Source organism: Lethenteron reissneri, chromosome 33 (genome assembly GCF_015708825.2).
Source record: "Lethenteron reissneri isolate LAM-NWPU_2019-01 chromosome 33, ASM1570882v1, whole genome shotgun sequence".
NCBI classification, from domain to species: Eukaryota; Metazoa; Chordata; class Hyperoartia; order Petromyzontiformes; family Petromyzontidae; genus Lethenteron; species Lethenteron reissneri.
This window is the reverse complement of record NC_083811.1, coordinates 4,696,966-4,718,170: the sequence shown is the minus strand read 5'-3', so window position 1 is coordinate 4,718,170 and position 21,205 is coordinate 4,696,966. Positions and strand designations below refer to the sequence as shown.

Sequence of the window (21,205 nt, the reverse complement as noted above, 5' to 3'; positions counted from 1 at the left end):
CCACTCTGCTTTTCGCTGCCTGCAGCCTTCATCAGAGCCAGGCTTGAGCTGTAGCGGCGAGCTTCCTTGGTCACGCTGTACAATGTAACGCCAAGCTCTGCGTCCTCTCGCTCGCTCGCTCGCTCCCCCCCCCCTCTCGCTCGCTCCAAGCGTCCTTCGTCGACACCTGTGATGCCGATCGGCACGGCTGGCGGGCGGATGTGGCGGCGGCAGCGGCAGCGGCGGCGAGCATCCTCCCGCTTTGTCATTCACGCCACCGCGGCGGCTGCTGCTGCTGCTGCCGCGTCGTCGTCGCCGTAGTGAGAGCGGGGAACGAGGAAGGGAGAAAAAGGAAGAGCGTTGAGAGCGAGAGAGAGACTGAGAGAGAGAGAGAGAGCGGCGGAGCCAGGGACGGGCGTTGGAGAGGAGAGGGGGGGCAGCGTGCAAACACAATGTCATTTGAGCGGCACCACCGCCGCAGTGGCCCGGTGTGCCGGCTCGTGCGAGGCTCAGTTGAGCGCGCGCTGCGTCGAAGGCGCCGGGCAGCCGGCTCGCGTCGGCATCGAAGCGTGGCCGCTGCTCTTTGTGGGGGGCCTCCCGGCTGGGCTCGGTCACCGGCTCGACGGTCGCACGCCGGCGTCTCGCTGAAGGGGGCCGGAGGTGTCGCCCCCCACCCCACCCACACCACCCACCCACCCCCCGCCGAGCCGACGCGCAGTGGTGGTGGCGGCGGCGGCGGCGGTAGCGACAGGACGCGTCGTTCCACCGCGTCACAGCACGCGCGCTGCTAATATAGCCGGCCGACCGGCCGGCGTGCGAGCGAGCGAGGGCTGGATGTGTAAAGGGGGGGGCCCTATTGGAGTGCCATGACCAGCTCGCATCAGCAGTCTCTCTCTTGCAGCAGCCAGTGCCCCTTCCCGGAGCGGACCGTCGTTCTGCACAAGAAGGACAACGATGGCTTCGGCTTCGTCCTGCGAGGAGCGAAAGGTACCCGCCGCTGATTTTGGTGAATCCTGGAGAAGGAGGGGGGTGGGAAGGGTCACGGTCAGCAGCGATGATCCCTGAACCCCCACCCCCGACTCCCATCGCCGCCGTGCCCTTAGACATCGCGGTGTCGTACGGGGGGCAGTGGGTGCGGTGTCAGGGCTACGGGTGGGGTGGTTCGTGAGAAAGAAACCTGTTTGTGAGACCCCCGTCGATAGCCCAAGTTAAGCCTCCGTCACGGGAGCAGGAAATTACGGCAATGGCAAAACATTCGCCGTCGCATATCAATGTGCTGCAGCGTTGGTTCACCGTCGAATGCTTGCGCTAAACAATTGTTCGCTTCAATCGATGGTACATCGGCTGCATTTGTATCTTGTTCAGCGTAAACATGCGTTGCCGGTAGCCAGCCAGCCATCACCCCTCCGTTTTTATTGACGGCAATTTGTTCCGTGCGGCAGTCTGCCATTCCCTTGCATGGGGCATGATGGCAATGATTTGCCGCTTTGCCTCGGAATATAATGGCGAGGTTTAGTGGCTGGAAATCGTTGCAGCGAGCCTACAACATTTTGCGCTTTGACTTAACGGAAGCGGGGTGACCCTGGTGCGCAAAATGTCTCTTAAAACCAAATGCCGTGCGCGAGTAAAATCACGTCATGTGGCTTGAATGAAAATGTATAACCTTGACGTAAATATTTTAATGTGCTCGTGCCCTGGAAGGTTGAAAAGACAAGGTGTGGGGTAGGGGGGGGGGAAGAAATCCGAAAGAGACAACGCCGATGTAAAATCAGACATTTTTATTCGACGTCGTGCCTCGTGTATAATTCGTTTGACGGATTTATTTAAATTCACGAGACCACAAGACGTCGGGGAGTGACTTATTGTACTGTTGCTATCATTATTTCGTCTGCATCGACGTCGGCAGGCACGGCCGATAGTCGTTGCGCAATGACGAACGCGATCTCGCGTTCCACGACGGGTTAGCCCATTGTCGTTCCACTTCTGGATCGAAGGGGGTGCGTGGACGATTGAGTGGGTGGGTGGTTGGTGGTGGTGGTGGATAGAAGGGGTGTGCGTGGATGATTGAGTGGGTGGGTGGTTGGTGGTGGTGGTGGTGGTGGATAGAAGGGGTGTGCGTGGATGATTGAGTGGGTGGGTGGTTGGTGGTGGTGCTGGAGAGGGTGAGATTTGGGCAACCGCCAGAACTGGTTTCCATAACACTCGACACTGATGTCGACCACAGCCAGGAATCGAACTTTGGTTGCTGGGTTCATAGCGCAGTGCGCTAACCACTGCACCACCACTCCTGCCGCCCCCTCCCTGCCATATTATACATATCAAGAAACAGCATGTATGGTTCAAATGTTATGCAACATTACCTCTGCCCATACACATCCATACACATCCCCCCCCCCCTGCCACCGCCACCTATGCAACCGTGTAATCCTTATGTATATCAGTATCATCAAGTTTCAGTCTTAGCTCGATGTTGGCTAAGCCTCGAGGCTTACGGCTCCGCTCGTTTCCGAGGTACAGGTCTGCTGGCTGGGTTTTACCACCGGGACCAGCACCCATCCTGAAAAGAGCCAATTACAGCTGATGAGGATTGCTGTGTGTGTGTGTGCTCACCACTCACTTACTCATGCCTTCACATCGCAGACAAGTGAGCTTTATTGCCTGCACAGCGGAGGTGTGTGTTAATTTCACCAACCCCCCCCCCCCCCAACCTTCATTATTGCACATCCGCGTGGTTATATTTTATTGTATTTTTTACATATTTTTTGGAATAAAAAGGTTCGTGTGGGAGGGCAATGGTGGTGCGGGGCACGAGCAAACTCTAAGCAGCAGAAGTTGAATGCCCCAAGTGGTGCAAGGGGTCAAGTATTCAAATCATCACTAACATAGGCACACTAATTAACGTAATGAATACAATTCACCGTATCTATTTCAAGTCTGCAACCCTCCTCTATCCTCTCACTGCATCTCTATTGTTGTCTGCATTTCGCTAATCTCACTTTCGTCTTGATATATATAGTAATAGGTTTTTACCCTTTCAACTGGTACAAAAACTGACACCTTTATACAAGGCATCATGTTTGCAATAACCGCAACACAAGCAGTCAAAATGCAAACAAAAAGAAACAACTCTGATGATGATAATGATATGCACTGTCCTTGAAGTTGATTGGTCCACACCAGTTGAAAGGGTAAAAACCTACTACTATATTTTGCCACTGGTAAAGGAGGTCTCATAGTTGATATATATTGTCGCTATCTCTTATACATGCCGCACCTCCGATGAGCACGGTTGGATACGTACGGTGTGAAAGAAGTTCAACATACTGTACGCACATATACAGGCCGTCTGACCTGTGTGGAAGAGTAGGCCAGAAACACCCACTGGAGGGGGTTGTGGGTACATATATATAAGTGGAGGACCCTCCACCAGCAGTGGTGAGAGCCAGCTATTGCAGGGCTGCCCCTTTACTCTTCTAAATCTCTTCCGTCGTACATTTGAAAGAGGGCCTCCAAATACAGCGTGGCCAAAAAGCCATGACGTGTCCTTCATTTATTTTCATTTATTTTAACACGAACATTACAGGATGCAATTGCAAGTTCTTTAAGTTCGTATTGCATCTATAATGATTAATATCTATTCTTCTTCGGCCTGTGAGGCCACCTCGAATCCGTCGTTATCAAAACTCGACCAAGAGCCCTGAACGAATTGAAATTAAACATAATTAATGCACGCTCAACAACTACACCCGTAGACTTCAAAAACAAAAAGTCGTAGAATGTATTTCAGAAGGGAATACCATGCTTCACGCATTCACGGTGAACGAAAATCGGGTTTTGACCATTTGTTGAAGCAAATGAAATAACCCAATGCGCTTTGTTCAAATAAATAGAATAGCCCAAATGTGGCCTGACTTTTGGGCCACCCCTGTATAATTCATGCTCGGGGCGAGCACCACCACCGGGAGGGCGAGTGTCCAAACCAAGGGCTTCATTGCACAGAACACAGAAATCCCCCCCACCCACCCACCCACCAACCCACTCGCCCCCTGCCAACAAGCTGCCTCTTGTGATCCACACGCACAGACCAGCATAGAGCTCCACATCACAAACGCACAAAACCTTGGACGTCCGCCGCCACTGCCGCCACCACCGCAGCAGCAGCAGCAGGGATTTTGTGAATTGATTATTTTGTTGCAAGGCTTATGGCTGCTGTCTCAGCCATTGCAATTGACTCATCCACAAACCTCTGGGACTTCTACTACTACTACTGTTGGTGCTGGCGGTAATGTTGCTAAATGCAGCTGCAGGATTATTACATGAATGGGTGCAAGCTAATTTCCACGCGTCAAACGAATTCGTGTGGAGGGTGTTCGTTTATGGAGGTCGTCACGAGGATGGGAGGGGGTGGGGGTGATGGGGAAATAAGCGGCTTGCAAGGATGTAAGTTTAATTTTGCGTAAATTGGCATGCGGTACAAACGTCGCGTATTCGACTGTCACACATCCGCCTTGAACAATTAATCGCCCACACCCAGTGCAGTGTGTGTGCGTGGTTTAATTGTCATTTTCTATACGTTTTCGCAAATACTGTACGACCTTTCATACGTGCAGTACGGTAATGTGCTCTGAACCTCGTGCACACTCATGTGCATATTGCGATCATTTTCCCTAGATATGATCGCATATCTGACCTTTTCACTTATCCGCCAATACCTCAGTCCCCAGCTAGCTGGAGACGCGACGTTGTACTCTGTTTATATTATATTTTTTTCCTTTACCTTCATGTTAAGCTCATGAAAAAAAAAACCCAAAGTGGGTAGAAACTTGCTGCTGCGGAGCATAATATGGCGCTGCTCACCGGTGACCTACATACGAGACGGGTGGTGATCGTGTAACCGCCTCCTCCTCAACGTGCCGTGGATTCGGAGAAGAGAAAATAAACTCAGACTTTGAGACGGCGCTTCTGAATAAACGGCGCCGATGACCTTCAAATGAAAGGGACCTCGTGTGTTTTACTTTCTCATTTGGTGAGCCCCAGCCTCCTGCTTAATCGCCGATACTCTCTGGCATGTCGAAAAACATCGCAGCGGAAACGTTCAGGATTGCCGCGATTCCTTTCCCCCCCCGTCTCGTTTTAGGTTATTTAGATTACTTTGCTGCTACTATAAATCTCCACGTGATGAGCCACTTCTTGCACTATCATTTGTGGCCTGGTCGCTTCTGAAAAAGAAGCTAATAGCTCAGTGGGCTTTACCTGGTAAAATAATAAGAGACATATTCGTGATTTGCTTACCTTTCCTATACTTTGCACTCCTATCGTGTTTTCGTCTTGTTTGTTATTGTAACGTTCTGACTCACACTTACTGGACATCTGCGAAAAATAACTTTATTACAGCTCGTCGGATTCCTCCGGTGTAAACAACGATCCCGAATCTGTTTGAAAACGTTTAACGTTGTTGTTGTTTTGTCCCTTCATTTCCGGCGCCCGACGCTCCCTTCCCACTCCCGCAGCGAACGTCCCCGTGCAGGAGTTCACCCCTTCGGCCGCGTTCCCAGCCCTGCAGTACCTCGAGTCCGTGGACGAGGACGGCGTGGCCAGCAGGGCTGGGCTGAAAGTCGGAGACTTCCTCATCGAGGTGAGGCCCACGAGCGCCGCGCGTCGGTTTCGCTCGCCGCAAGGAGACCTGGGGGGGGGGCAAGCGTCAAGGTGGCGAGATGTTCACCGCCTCGCCCGGTTTGCAGGAGGTCGAGGGTTCGCCGCCAAATCTCGCCCTGTGCTCGTGGTCACGTCTCTTGGGCGTGAAGTTGGGCTGACCCACGTAGCCCCCCCCCCCCCCCCCGCGCTTCTTGTAAGGTTAAAATCCCGGTCGGTGATCTTACTCCACTGATCTTCTCTCCATACACTGGGGGGGGGGGGCCATGGTGGCGAGATGTTAACTACTTCGCCTGGTATACAGGAGGTTGTAGGTTCAATTCCGACCCTGACGCCTGTTGAATATTTGGAGTTTGCGTGTTCTCCCTGTGGTCGCGTAATTTGTAGCCAGGTTTCTTTTGAAAAGAGGTCGGGGAAAATGCACACCTGTGACCCCTGCTCGTTTGCCATTGTGCTGGCGGCAATTTATGGGGACAAAGCGACGCATCGGATCGTCGATTTAAAGTCAATTGTTACGCTTATCGCCCGTGTAAGAATTGGTTGTTTACAATTTCTAGCAGCGGTGTGCCACCGGGTTTGGCTTTTGGTCTGTTGACAGGATATCTTTTATTGAGCCATGGATGGATGATGGCTGATGATAGGGACGTGAAGAGTGTTACATCCTTTGACTGGTAAACAAGTGTGATTTTTGGAGTTGATGGGATCTAAAGTGGCGAAGGGGTGTAGTTTGTGGCTCAGTTGGTATGGGTACTGCACGATGAACCTGGTGACCGGAGTTCATCCACTGTTGAGCAAAATACGAACCAGTCTTGAGCCCCCACAACTTCACCGGCCCACATTAACCAGCGTGGTGAAGTATGGTCAAACAACCCCCGTGACCAGCATCCTGTAGGGAGGCCCTCATCCAGCAGAGGATTAACAAAAGCATGAGATTTTAAATCGTCGCTCTGAACGATACGCCCCGCCAACTCGGCTGTCCTCTATTGCATCACCCTCACTTCGTCCACCTCACCTCTGTGTGCCACTCACCATGGGATCCAGCAGTGATTCCCCCAAAAAAAACCCCAGGCCTCAGCCTGCCAGCCCCACACCCCCCACCACCTTCCTGGCACGGCTTCCCACCATCGCAGATCTTTTCCCAATTGAAATGCAAATGAGGCAGCCGCACATCGCACGCAAAGGATCGTTGGCGATCTTGAAGATGGACGACTGGTGTTTGGGTAGGGTTGCCACCTCTGCTGTGCAATGAAAAAAACTGGGATGAATCACGGGAAGGAAAATCATTTCTCGCAATATCACCAGGAGCTTTGGGGTACACGACATGTAAACGCATTGTTTTGAGTGGTGTATTATTATGGGTATTAATCAATTTGCAATAACCGTGACTTTCAATGTCCTGGGAAGACTTACAGGTTTTCCAAGACAGCAGTGGCTACCTTAAGTATAAGACAATCCTGAAAAAAGTAGGACACGTGACAACCCCCTGTGCTTGAGAAACACCGAGCCAGATCACCATATAGTTCGCAAACCTCACGCTCCACAGCACTGCCCCACATCTCGCAGCCCACATCACGCTTGGCTGTACTACCCTCTTCCTCCTGCTATGGTGACACCCCCCTACCAAAGACAAAGATCCCCCGTATATCCTTAACATGCTGTCGGGGCAAGTGCTGTTAGTGATCAGTGCCTATGATGGCCGGCACGGCACACGATGGGGTGGGTGGCCAGCACCACGCCCGACAGCCTTTGTCTCCCCCAGTGGCGACGTTTACGCACCGTGCTAGATACTCATTTTGAGGCTGAGTCGATTTAGGGGAAGTTCAGGAACGGTTCAGATAATTGTCACTGGGGTCGACAGTGACCAGAAATCGAACCCGGGTTGCCGGGCTTGTAACTCAGCGCGCTAACCACGAGACTAACGCTCTCCCACACCCCCCCCCCCCTCCCCATACCTCACACACCACCACACCACAACACCACCGTCGCTTTAGCACCACACCTTTATCTTCCGTGCTGCACCTCCTAACAACATCATTGTCACGAGCCTTCCTTCCCCTAGGCTCATTTTCAGCAGTAGATGAAAAGTAAATACTGTAATTCCACACCCAGAGCGATGGGGGGGGGGGGGGTATGTGCCAAGGTTGGAACCCCAGATCGTGAACAATATTTTTTTCTACCTGCCTCCTCCTCCCTTCGCCCCCAAATATCCAGATCGTCTTTTCACGTGTCCTTGACTTGCACTCTGAAAATGTAATTTCCCATTTAAAAGGTAACGCAGACTCGTGCCCAGCGTGGCGTCAGCAGCCGCAGCGCTGAGATTATAACGCGCCGCCAACCGCCGCCACCGTCCCAATCAAACTTCCTCGTCTATAATTTACGCCGAGCATGGAGCTGTTTCCTCTCCCACCCCCCTCCCCCCCCCCCCCCCCACTTAAATTATACATGTTGTTTTCACTTTGTTTTCATAAATTGTGTTTTTTTTGTTTTTGCGGGAACAACATTTCTCAGAGGCGTTTCAACAGGCCACCTTTGGCGGCAGCTCGGGAGCTCATTCGAGCGGCCGCATTTCTGGGAAACTTCGGGGTTGTCGCATTGAAGAGATGCGATTCGTGCAACAGTAACGACAGCGGCCATTGTCGGTTTATTTTCTCTCGTTGCGTAAAACGCGCGCACGGAGTATGCACGGAATACGCACGGAGTACGCATGGAGTAGGCACGGAGTACGCATGGAGTACGCACGGAGTACGCACGGAGTACGCACGGAGTACGCATGGAGTAGGCATGGAGTACGCATGGAGTATGCACGGAGTACGCACGGAGTACGCATGGAGTAGGCATGGAGTACGCATGGAGTATGCACGGAGTACGCACGAAGTACGCATGGAGTAGGCATGGAGTACGCATGGAGTACGCACGGAGTAGGCACGGAGTAGGCATGGAGTACGCATGGAGTATGCACGAAGTACGCACGAAGTACGCATGGAGTACGCATGGAGTACGCATGGAGTACGCACGGAGTAGGCACGGAGTAGGCATGGAGTACGCACGGAGTAGGCACGGAGTAGGCACGGAGTAGGCATGGAGTACGCATGGAGTACGCATGGAGTACGCACGGAGTAGGCACGGAGTAGGCACGGCGTCCACACACGATTTTAAACTTTTTTAGCCGAGGCGTCAAAAATTTAATGAAAACAAAGTATTGCTTTAATTCGTCTCATAATCTCGCAAGGTAAAAAAAAAACGTTAATATCCACGGCAAGTTGGAATGGTGGCACCAGTCTAACCTGCCAGGGTGTTTTGTTTGTTATTGGAAACCTTTACAAGTAAAGCATTTATCCAAAGTACCCCAACTTGTACACCTGTGCTCTTTGCACAGTCTATTATAAACATTTGACACGAGACATCACAATTCTAGGCACTCTCTGTAACTGTTTCAGGAACCCATCGTCCGGAAAAATGCACGCAGGCTGCGTAAGGTTTTCCCCGGTTGCGGTCTGCGGTTCTCCGAGTTGTTTCCCGGTTGTACCGCGCGTTGTTTTGGCACGATGTCCGACGTTTCATACCGGACCCTTCTATCAGGAGCCGAAGAACTTAAGAAGCTCCCAGCACGTGGAGAGAAATGTTACGCATCGCAACGAACATTGCGCGATACAACCCGAAAGCACATCAAGCGATACTTTTTTCCGTACAGTCTAATATTATTCGAACCACCACAGTTTGCATTGCCCCCTCGCGCCGTCCTTGAGAGTCGTTGTTCTCAGCTATCGGATGAAGCTGAGTCACACAGTTATAATGGCTCAGAACCTGGTGTGTCATGGCTTAGCCACACTGCCTGCAGTTTTGGCACACTAAGCCGGATATGTACGTATGTTTGACTTCTTTCGCACCGTACGTAGCCAATAGTGCTAATCGGAGGAGCGGTGGATATGTTTGTAACTTCTCCGCCACCACTGCAAAGAAATGGATCAGAGCCAAACACACTGAACAGCTACCAACCCCCCCCCCCCCCCCCCGTGTGACTGCGGTTGCCGGTGTTATTATTAATTTGGAGCGTACCATGGTATGCATGGGTGACGTGGACAGTCGGGAGACCATTGTGGAGGTAATGATGGTATTTTTTTGTGACATTCTATATCCAGTTATCTTTTGCCAAAGATGTTGCCATGGTAGAATAGCGAACACTAGACTTGCAATCAAGAGGTCGCCGGTTATTTCTGTATGTATGTAAGTATGTTGAACTACTTTCGCACAGTACTTAGCCAACCATGCAAATCGGAGGTGCAGGGGAATAACGATAAACTAAACACAAAAATCTTGACTTAAAGCTTTCGTGACTGCAGGAATTCATGTTCTTGGGTCTTTCGGTAAAGTCACGTAGATAGGTTCATAGAAAATAATCAAAATAACAGAAAAATAACTGGCGATTGAAACGTCGTAGTTTTCTGTTATGTTTTTATTCTTTTTTTTACCTATCTACGTGACTTTACCGAAAGACCCAAGACTATAAACACAAAAAGCAGTTCTCAATAAATTAGTTTTCAAACTAGAAGGAAGAGAGCGTTCCAGACAGCCACAGGAGCACATCTGAAAGCGCGCGATGCAGTGACCGTCTTTATTCGATGGCTAGTCAAAAACTGCTGCTGCTGCTGCGATGATGACCGGAGTTTGCGTGATGGTGGTTTATGTTCCTTTACGAGATCAACAAGGTATTGTGGTTCTATAAGAATAAGTTTTACCCTTTCTGCCAGGAAGGGTAAAAACTAAAACCTATTCTTATATTTTGATACTGCCAGGAGAGGCCCCATGATGTAGTGTGGTTCATTTGTTGAAAGCACTTCGTGTGTGTAATGAGCGCGACCTTACAATAACGGATTTGTTCGGCAACCCGAAGCCAATGCTGCAGTACCCCGTCACAAACAGTGGACGCATTTTCTTAAATCCCCCGCCTCTGTTCACCCAGCTGTATAAGTGGGTACGCCAGGGTTAGCCGATCGGTAGAGTGATGCGCGGTGAGGTAACAGCGTAGGTACTGCCACCTCTTCCAAGACGACTGATAAGGCGTCGCGGAAGAGTAGGCCAAAATTCCCCGACTCAATGTGTCGAGCGCAATGGCCATTAGTGAAGTAGCACTTCACCATTTGGCAAACGCTGATTACAGTCCGCCCCCCTCTCTTTCTTTGTCAGGGCATAATTTTAAAAAGAGATGTCCCTGCTCCACACTTTGTGCAGTTCAGAATATTGGCATTGATTGACTTATCGGCACAGCTGCAACAGCCACCACCGTTTTCCCCCAAGCCAGGGCTGATTGAGGGGACCCAAGTTCATGCCAACTTGGAGTGGCAAATTATTTTCCCAGACGCATAATTCTGCGGTGCAGGAAAAGAGAGAACACTTTTCTTTTTTGCACTTGAAACATTGCTGTTTTGTTTTTGGGTTTTTTTCTTTCAGAGGAAGTAAGAAAAGCAATCGATGTTGTTCCCGGTCTCATGTCAGGCCTGCAAGCGTGGGTTTGGCGATAGCGTCCCGAAACTTCTCTTTCTCTGCAGTGGTAATGCCGCTGCCGCCACAGCTGTTTATCAGAGGTCGCAATTGGGTACCCGTACCCTACCCGATACCCGGCCGGATACGGGTAGCCGGGTATCGGGTAGGGTACGTGTACGGGTACCCGTTTGCGACCCTGGTGCAGCCGGGTACGGGTACGGATAAGGAATCAAAACCCGTTTGCGACCTCTGCTGTGTATGCTCTGTTGGAGTACTTTACCATCCAGGGGCAGACATGGCGTGTGCCTTGTCTGTAATTAAACCGTGTTGGAACATAATCCTAACAAGACTTGTGACCAGCTGGCAGCAAGCAGGCTCATTTCTACTCTGAAGAGGAGGCCGTTTAAAAGGCAACTGGGATGAAGCACTTCCATGCGTTATCAATTAGGCTTCTTTAATCCTTTTCCCTTAGTGTGGAATTATTGTCGATTTTCATTTAGACCCCTGCTTGGAGATGATGGCAACCAACGTAAAGAAGCTTCATCTGGCAGTGGGTAGAGAATGGCTGACGGTGCATAATTCTGTCTTAGCGTTCTCGTGTTTTTATTTTTTTCCAAGACTGCGGGGTGGCACGATCATCTGCGCGATATGTACATGGCCGTGTATGTACCACGTTAGGTAGTAATTTTCGTCTGAGTCAATCTAGAGGAGGGCCAGCCCAGGTTCCAATACTAATTGTCCTTGGTGATGTGCATGCTGAGGTGTAATCGTTGTTATTATATTTGTGTACCTAAAAAGCCTCACTGAGTCTCTTGACTCTTTTTAGGAGATTCCTGCCATTTTCCTTTTTTGCAATCGGGGGCGACTATTTCCACGTGTAAGCCCAATCGAGTATCATCATTTCGCAGGTAATTTTGTTAAGCATTGGGATCTTTGGCCACAACCTGTTACATTGTATGTTGCTTTTAGCTATGACACAAGCCAAGAGGAAACCCATGCAGGACAGGGGGAGAACATGTAAACCCCACGCAGACAGGTGTTTGATTCGGGAATTGAACCCAGGGCCTCGTTGCTGCGAAGCCCAGGTATGACCACTGTGGCAGCGGGCCTAGTGCAGTGTGCTCAACTCTGGACCACATGCGTGCAATGTGCATGCACGGCCCTTTTGTCAATCCACCGCTGCATGAGGGCCTCCCTGTGCCGTGAAGGTAGCAGAGATTAGTTGGCCACACTGCACATGTACTATAAGCAGTATACATTCTAGGAACGTAACGACTATTTTATTTACTTCAATTCTTAAGATCCTTACTGCATGGTTTTATATATGTATCTGATTATGCGTTTAAGAATTAATTACTTACCCTTTTTAGTGCAAACCTTTTTGCATTTTATACGCCAGTTATTCCTTTCAGGGCTGATAAAACACACGATCCTTAAGTCAAATCGTGACACCAGATCATGACGGTGAATAATTGCATCATCATCATCAGCAGCAGCAGCCATGATCAATCCACTGCTGGATGAACACCCCTGTAAGCCGCTACTATCTCAGTTTTGCAATTGTTCAAATCCAACCTATCACCGGTACACGATCTGATTTTACTCGTCCATCCCCAGTGCGTTTTCTTCTTTTGGCTGCCATTCCCATCGTTAGTCTTGACCCACTGGCCACCATCCCTACTCACAATGTCCTTTCCCATGCCCACCTACTTTTCTTAATAGTTAACATTACGTCCCTAAGCTGCACACATTCTCTCACCCAGTTGTTGCTCCTGCTGAACAAAAGGGACCTAAGCAAAATTACCCGCGCTGAATGCGAAACATTTACACGCAATAGTTACATACGGAACACATTTACTCGTAACACGTGACTTCAATTGGTAGGAGAGATGAGTCGTGAACAAAGAAGCCTAAGTTGTAGTGATCAACACGGCTCTCGCAGGATGCATGCACAATAGGTCTTAAGTTTATTTGATTTGTGACACGGATGGTCCCGTCTTAGCCCAGCTCTTTCGCAAGGGAGATCGGCGGTGCCGAGAGCAAGAAGCACCGGCAAAAGGTTAGGTACATGCGCAAGTAAGCTCTACGTTTTGGTTTAATCGGGAAACAAAGAGGGGGAGTGAAGGGAGAGAACCAATCCCTAGATGAGCTGCAGATAAAACGGGTTAAGCAGTCGCCGTTAAACTGTTGCGAACGATTACGCGTGCGGGCTTATGTTGGAAAAAAAATTAGCTCGGATAAAAAAGGTGTCAAGGTATCTTGCTCAAACACCTACGATTTAGGGGCACCGATAACTGGGAAGCCCGGTTGTGATTCCTGGCCACAGCTTATCTGCACTGGTCCTGGGCCCATCCTCTTCCTCGCCTCCCTTCACCAACTCACACTGACCAGCAGGGTGAAGTAGTAAACTATTACAAATAAATAGATTTTACCAGCTAAAGCCCACTGAGCTAAATAGCTCTTTTTTCCCAAGAGACCGGGCCACAAATAACAGCTCAACGAAGTGGCTTATTGCGTGGAAATTTACTCGAAACACACATTTATAAATGTGGAGGAAAACCACGGAGGACCTTGAGAAAAATCCCACGCGGACCACGGGGAGAATATGCAAACTCCATTTATATAAGTGTAATTAAGGTCGTTGAGGCGACTTCCGGAATCTGTCTTTTATTCAACTTGTATTACAGCTTTCCTTCACGCTGCTGACAGGCAGCGTGAGAGGGACAGATAGAGAGAGAGAGACGCACCGCCACGTGGCAACCCGGAGCCCCGCTCCCGCGTGGTCCCCTCTCCTCTGTTCGTTCCCGTTCTGACCACGTGTCGTTCGTCTCCACCCCTATTTAATACCCGGGTCACGTGGTACGTTTCCACCAATCCTGGTTAGCCTCCATGGAATATTCCAGGCTCCCTCGTAAGCTCCCGGGACCACGCCCCTGACTCATCTCCCCATTGGCTGTGGCCAAAGCCAGCAGAACCAATCCTCTACTTACAGCTGTCACCTTTCCATTACGTCAGGGCCACGCCCCTAGGCTTCTCCGCATTGGCTATGGACCAGGATCGGCAGAGCCAATCATCATGACGCGTTGTGATACGTCATTGAGCCGGATATATCCTCACATTACATCGGCATCAGGGTTGGGATTGAATCAGCGACCTCCTGTACACCAGGCAAGGTAGTTAACATCTTGTCACCGTGATACCCTGTGGTCAAGTATGGTCAAGAAAAGCGCATACCTGGCACCACCATGAGGCGTTCTTCATTCAGTAGTGGATTAATAGTGCAGATTTTTTTCTTGAAAAGTCTATTCACGTGTGCTTACCCTCATGCATAGTGTGAGATATATTTTGCGCAGTCTGCAAACACTTAGTGACATTTTAATTGAGAACTGAAAATATGCAAATGAGCGATGACATCTCATTTGTATTGTTTAAAAAAATATTTCGGTCTCGTTTGTGCATTTTTGGTGGCTTTATTTGCCAAAATGTTGCATTTGCATATAATTTGCATACATTGTAAATAATTGATTCTCGCGCAGTGTGATGGATGCATCTTGAGATTAAGGCTCAATTTTTATTGATGACTTCATGCGTGGTTAATACAGTCTTACACACACACAAAAATTCAGCCCTGCCAGATAAAGACCTCCTCCATACCGTGTCGGCCATGGGGCTCTTTCGAACATACTTCACCACGCCGGTCAGTGCACGCTCATCAGTGTGACCAGGAATCTAACTCGGGTCATACTGCAGTGCACTTACCACCACTCTCCTCACCCCAAACCCCCAATTAATGATTACTGCCATTAAAATGTTACATTCTCCTCCCTTCATGACATTACAGAGGTCTCACCCTAAATAATATAAAAGCTTAATCTTACAAGTGACATTCCAAGCCCTGTCTCAAAAAGGGCTCTTTTGAAGCCTAGGTAGGTTACTGGAGGACCAGCTTGCCCATACGATGTGTTTTTCTCTCTCTCTGCTTTTGAAGTCTGAAGCTCTCCGCTTTTGAAGCCTGTAGTTGCCCGAGTTCTCCCACTGCTAGCAAGCAGACCTCTGGGCGAAGTCATAGGTAAGAATATTAAACGCTAAGGTGCAATCAATTACGCGGCGGCTCGCAGAGCAGCGTTAATTGGTCGGCTAATTAGGAGCGGGAAGAAAAAATTGGCATCGTCCGCAGGCGACGCCTCCTAACTTAGCTGTCTGCCGGGAAAAGTCCGCCAAGTGGATGGGAGAGGTGGCCGGGAGAGGTGGCCGGGAGAGACGGCCGGGAGAGAGAGCCGGGAGAGAGAGCCGGGAGAGGTGGCCGGGAGAGAGAGCCGGGAGAGACGGCCGGGAGAGGTGGCCGGGAGAAGTTGGCTGGGAAAGACAGCCGGGAGAGAGAGCCGGGAGAGGTGGCCGGGAGAGACGGCCGGGAGAGAGAGCCGGGAGAGACGGCGGGAGAGACGGCAGGAGAGACGGCTGGGAGAGGTGGCCGGGAGAGATGGCCAGGAGAGGAGACCGGGAGAGGGAGCCTGGAGAGGGAGCGATGGCTCACAGTGGCGTGAGTGGGCTCCATTTTTAACGTGAGTCACCGCGGTGAGAGAAAAGTCGGCTTAGCGTCGCCCGGAGAATTCCATAGAAACGCGAGACCCAGCGATGAAGACGCATCACCTCTCTCGACATCCCCGCAGAGCATTTTCACTTTGGCCTCAGGGGTGAAATCACCCTCATGATGTCCTCTTAAGTGAAAAAAAAATTCATTTTTTTTTTCATTCTCGCCTCCCCCCTCTCGCCATTCTCCTTTTGTTTAATGTTTTAGCCCACGCCCGGTGAGATGTTACCGTTCGCAAGACGAGTGTGAGTGTGTGTGCAAGCGGGGAGGGGTAGTGTTGCGGTTTAATGCGCTGCGCTACTGACCCAACGACCCGGGTTCGATTCCCGCTCATGCTCATGGTCAACATCATTGGCGATTATCAGAACCGGTCATGGGCCTCCCCTAAGTCGACTCAGCCTCTAATGAGTTACCTGGTGAGGTGTGTAGTTAACGTCGCCACTTGGGAGACAAAGGCGGCCGGGTGTGGTGCTGGCCACCCACCCCCTCGTGTGCCACAGTGCCGGCCTTCAAAGGTGCTCGCTAACAGCACTTGCCCCAAGAGTCCGTTAAGGCTACTCGGGGGGATCTGTGTCTTTGTCTTGCTGTGCGGGTTTTGTTGTTGCCGTTTGTTGTGGAAGGCTTTTAAAAATGTAACACTTCCGCTCGAGTGTCCCTGGTTGGCTTTGATGATGAAGGCGGTTGTGTTTTTTTGTGTGTGGGGGGGGGGGTGAAGGAGGCTGATTACCTCTTTCCTCCCGTTCAAAACTCGTCACTCGACGCTGCGAGAGCGGACGGTGCAGGCTGCAGGTGCGGCAGGGCAGAGCTGGAGTAGCTCGCGCACGATTCTGCCGCATTTACCCGCAGCTCAATAATAATAATAGTAGTAGTGACGTGGCGGGGAGGGGTGATGTAAGGATAAAAAGGGCAGCTCTTGAAATTACTTGGTCAGGCCAGAGGTCGCAAACGGGTTTTGATTCCTTACCCGAACCTGTACCCGGCCGCACCAGGGTCGCAAATGGGTACCCGTTCCCTACCCGTACCCGTACCCTACCCGAAATGAGTGACAAACGGTTACTCACCAGTGACTCACGGCCTACGCGTACCTGGCCGCACCAGGGTCGCAAACGGGTGCCCGTACCCGGCCGGGTACGGGTAGCCGGGTATCGGGTAGGGTACGGGTATCGGGTAGGGTACGGGTATCGGGTAGGGTACGGGTATCGGGTAGGGTAACCGGGTATCGGGTAGGGTACGGGTATCGGGTAGGGTACGGGTATCGGGTAGGGTATGGGTATCGGATAGGGTACGGGTATCGGGTAGGGTACGGGTATCGAGTAGGGTACGGGTATCGGGTAGGGTACGGGTATCGGGTAGGGTACGGGTATCGGGTAGGGTACGGGTATCGGGTAGGGTACGGGTATCGGGTAGGGTACGGGTATCGGGTAGGGTACGGGTATCGGGTACCCGGTTGCGACCTCTGGGTCAGGCCACTGCTGGCGGAAGGAGTGAACGTTCCAGTCGTCTTTGTGAATCCAGACTGTACATTCTCGTAACCAAGACAAATATATTCTTGACAATGTGCCCCAAGAAACAGTTAAAATGCATGTATACCCAAGGAACCTGGTCAACCTTCCCACGGTGGCTAGGGAATGTTAACTCCCTCGCCTGGTACACAGGGGGTCGTGGGTTTGATGCCGACCCTGACGCCTGCTGTATATTTGGAGTCTGTATGTCTGCCTCCGGTATTTCCCTCCACATTTAGAATCAACGTCACGTGTATTTGGCTGCTATACATTTCCACATGATGATCAGCCACTTTGTTGAGCTATCATTTGTGGCCAGACCACTTCTGAAGAAGAGCTGTATAGCTCAGTGGGCTATACCTGGTAAAATAAAAAAAAGTTGTTTCGTTTAGTTTTTGCTGTGGGGGGTGATTACGCCGTGTTTTTCCCAATTTGAGTAATTTCTGGGTATTTTTTCAAATGTTGCCACACTTGGACCACGATGCCGGCACACAAGGGCATATCTTTTTTTCGAATAACATCGCTGGGTCATTAACGCCCCCTGTGAAGTAGACCAGCAGGTATTTTTCCGGCTAATACGCCAACAGCTGTGTTGCTGCCCCAAAGAGCGAATGGTTCCCAATGGTTATTGAATCTAAATCAGAATCTTTATTCATTCTGGACATTTCCAATGAGCTCTGAGGCTCTTTTTGTCCAGTGGGAGCGGGTCAGAGAAGACAACAAAAAGAATACAAAATAAACCCCATAGGAGTGATTTTGGTTTGAAGCTTTCGTGACTGCAGGAATCCATACTCTTTGGTTCTTTCGGTGAAGTCACGTGGGTATAAAATAAAATACAAATAAATCACGACGTTTCGGGCGCAACACAAGCGTCCGTCATCAGGTGGGAAAGCTTGTGTTGCATCCGAAACGTCGTGATTTATTTTATATTTTATTTTATAACTACGTGACTTTACCGAAAGAACCAAAGAGTACCCATAGGAGTGGTTAGATTATAGGTTACACACACACACACAATATCTGCAATACTATAATTAGTTGCTGCTTGCATGCTATATGCACGACTGGAAACCCTCTATTGAATATGTTTCACTAAATTGAGCTACTGCACTCTAATTAGATGAAATGTACGCAGCTCCTGGGTACTGACTCAGTACTGAGACTGCTGTGCATGCACTACCGTGTATTTAAAGGTTTCCGTCATCAGCACAATTGGCATTTACATTGCCTCGTTTAAGGGAGAAGAATGTTCAAACGTACCACCATTTTTGTCCAAAGTTTCATGAGTCTCTCGCACCCGAAATCTCAACATGCTGCGGGTGTGCAGACACTCACAATGCTCGCAGGTGCCTGCCTCGAACCGGAACAGCTTGATTCAGCTTTATTGGTGGCAAGGTGGTGAGATGTTATATTCCTCACCATGTATACAGGAGGTTGTAAGTACGATCCCAACCCTGATGCCCTCTGTATATTCGGAGTTTGCATTATCTTTCCCCGTGGTTGCGTGGGCTTTTCTTCTCCAGGTTTTTCCCTCCACATTTAGAATGAACACGCGTTTAGAGTATTTGGCTGCTATAAATTTCCACGCGATAAGGCACTTTCGTTGAGCTATCATTTGTGGCCTGGTAGCTTCTGAAAAAGAGCTGCATAGCTCACTGGCCCTTGCCTGGTAAAATAAACCAAATAGTTTATAGTTAGTAAGTAGTTTTTCCCTATCCGCGGGACACAAACTGCTATCATTTTATGACCCGTTCTCTCCATGCTGCGATGCTGCCCGTAACTTTATCTTTCGTGACCTAACCGTGACCTTGAGAGATGGCCCGAGCCTGAACGTGGTCAACAAAAACCACCGTGGGTTTTGTTGATCCTGCTAATATTTTTGTCCAGCCCCCCCCCACCTCTAGGATCCAGGCCACATTTTACCCGTTAGTGATGGCCGTTCGGCAATGCCCCATGGGCCAGGCGGAGGGGTGGTAGCTGACGGGATGCTCAATCAGCTTCTTCACCCCCCAAACCACCCCACCCTTTGCGTTTTTTTTTATAGTTCAATAATAATATAAACGTTTGTTTACGAAAAATGCAGTCCAACAAAACTCCAAGGGGCCTTCATATTTTTTCTTCATGCAACTGATTTATGGGATTTCCCGAGCACCGTCTCATTGAGTTAATAACGTCAGAATAAAGGAAGAGTTTTATTTAGTGACGATTAAAGCGAGCACTGCCCACTGTTGTCCATTTGGTAGTAGTAATAATAATATAAAATGGAAATGCTAAATTACGTGCACTAAACTGCCGGGTGGAAAAATTAAAATGTTAAGTGCTCGGAGGTACTCGTACCTCTTGATTAATGTGTGGATTGGCCTCTTAAACACAACCCCCAGTGGAACATTGCAGGCCTAGTGTGTGCAGGCGATGTATCTCCGATGATCATAATCTATTTCTCATTGCTTTTGGTATGGATGTCTCAAGCTGGTTGCTCGCTCGCTCGCTCGCTTGCTCAGTCACTCGCTCCCCCGCTCCCTCGCTCGCTCACTCACTCACTCGCTCACTGGTCTCTTGAGAAATGGGCATTCCACATCATTCCTCACGCTGGGACATCTGCAATTCACGTTTAAGCCACTTTCCTTGCTCACCAAGCCCACCTGCAAACCTAAGATGCCCGTGGCTACTGTAATATTGTTTGCCGGTTTATTTATTTATCATCGCTGTATTTCTCAGGCAGGATGTCGCAGTGGTTTAAGCGCACGCCGCTGTGAACCCAGTGAGATGAGTTTGAATCCTGGCAACGGCCAACTTTTCAACCAGAGCAGCATGGGGAAGTATGGTCATACAGTGTCCATGACCGGAAGGCATGGGGTGAGATCTTTATCCAGCAGTGGATAAACAAAGGGAATGTCAATTATTATTATGATAACATTTATTAGAATGCACGCTGTGATGGTGGTTGATTGCTAAGTAGCTCCATTACAATTTCAAAGACAAGGCATTCGTTTTTTTTTTCTCATGACAATTAAAATACATTTGACAAGTGTACAAATTGGTAATTGGAGTTTGGGTTAATTAAGGTGATTTATTTTATCTTTTTTTTATCTGAAAAGTGTGTTTGTGCCTTCAAACATATCATCTCACCGCCCCCCGACCCCTCCCTCCCAACTCCCGACCCCTCTCCTATCCCATCTCATGCGTCCAACCAGGTGTGTACAACACCTCAAACCCAACCCAGTACGATCACATTTCCAACGTGTGAATTGATGGTAAGAGTGTGCAAAAGAAGCGTGGAGAAATGCCTGCTTGTAAAATTGACCTGAGTGAGAGATAGAGACGGCGTGGGGAGGGGGGGGGGGGCTTTCATCCAGCAGTTGATAGATCGTGGCTGCTGAATAATCACGGCGACGATGATTATGAAATTGAGATGGCTGTCAGGAGTCCATGGGAATGGTCTGGCTGTGACCTTGCCACTGTGTTCTCTGCTGGGTGCCGGTGAATGCGGCCCACCGTTGCTGGAGGAGGATTATGAAGTTGTGAGCGTGCGTCACCACGGACATCGCGTTCCTCTAAGCGGTCTCTTCGGCGAGCACTTTGTGTGATGGTGCAAATGCGTTTCCAAAGCCTTCGACGCATTTCCTTGAGCGGCGCTCCCATGTATGATACATACGTAATCGTACGTGCCTACGTAATACAAACGTAATCATGAAATTGTCATGGGATCAAGCGGGGGGAGGGGGGGGGGTTGGAGGGAGGGGGGGGGAAACACGTAACAGTATTGTCTCATTCTCGTTTTTATGCCGCTACAGTATTTATCACGACGCAGCCGACGTCTGAATGCTTCTTTTCATTTGTGACGTTGATGTATAAGTCAGAGGCACACGCCCGGAATGAAGTGCGGATGTGAAGAATGTGGTGTGTCCGTGGAAAGTGCAGTGTTTGTGAAAGCCTTTGATTGCAGTTGGGAGCAGGCAAGGATGATGCACTGTGACATGTATCTGTGCACCGTGGCAGC

General features: G+C 49.9%; 1 protein-coding gene across 1 annotated transcript in view; it reads left to right on the top strand.

Moving 5' to 3' along the window:
• The window catches only part of LOC133350424 (SH3 and multiple ankyrin repeat domains protein 3-like), a 136,979-nt gene that overhangs the window by 71,282 nt on the left and 44,492 nt on the right, over positions 1-21,205 (top strand). The window contains 2 exon segments of the mRNA XM_061564765.1: positions 881-966; positions 5,490-5,614. Coding sequence (XP_061420749.1) covers positions 881-966; positions 5,490-5,614 — 211 coding nt within the window.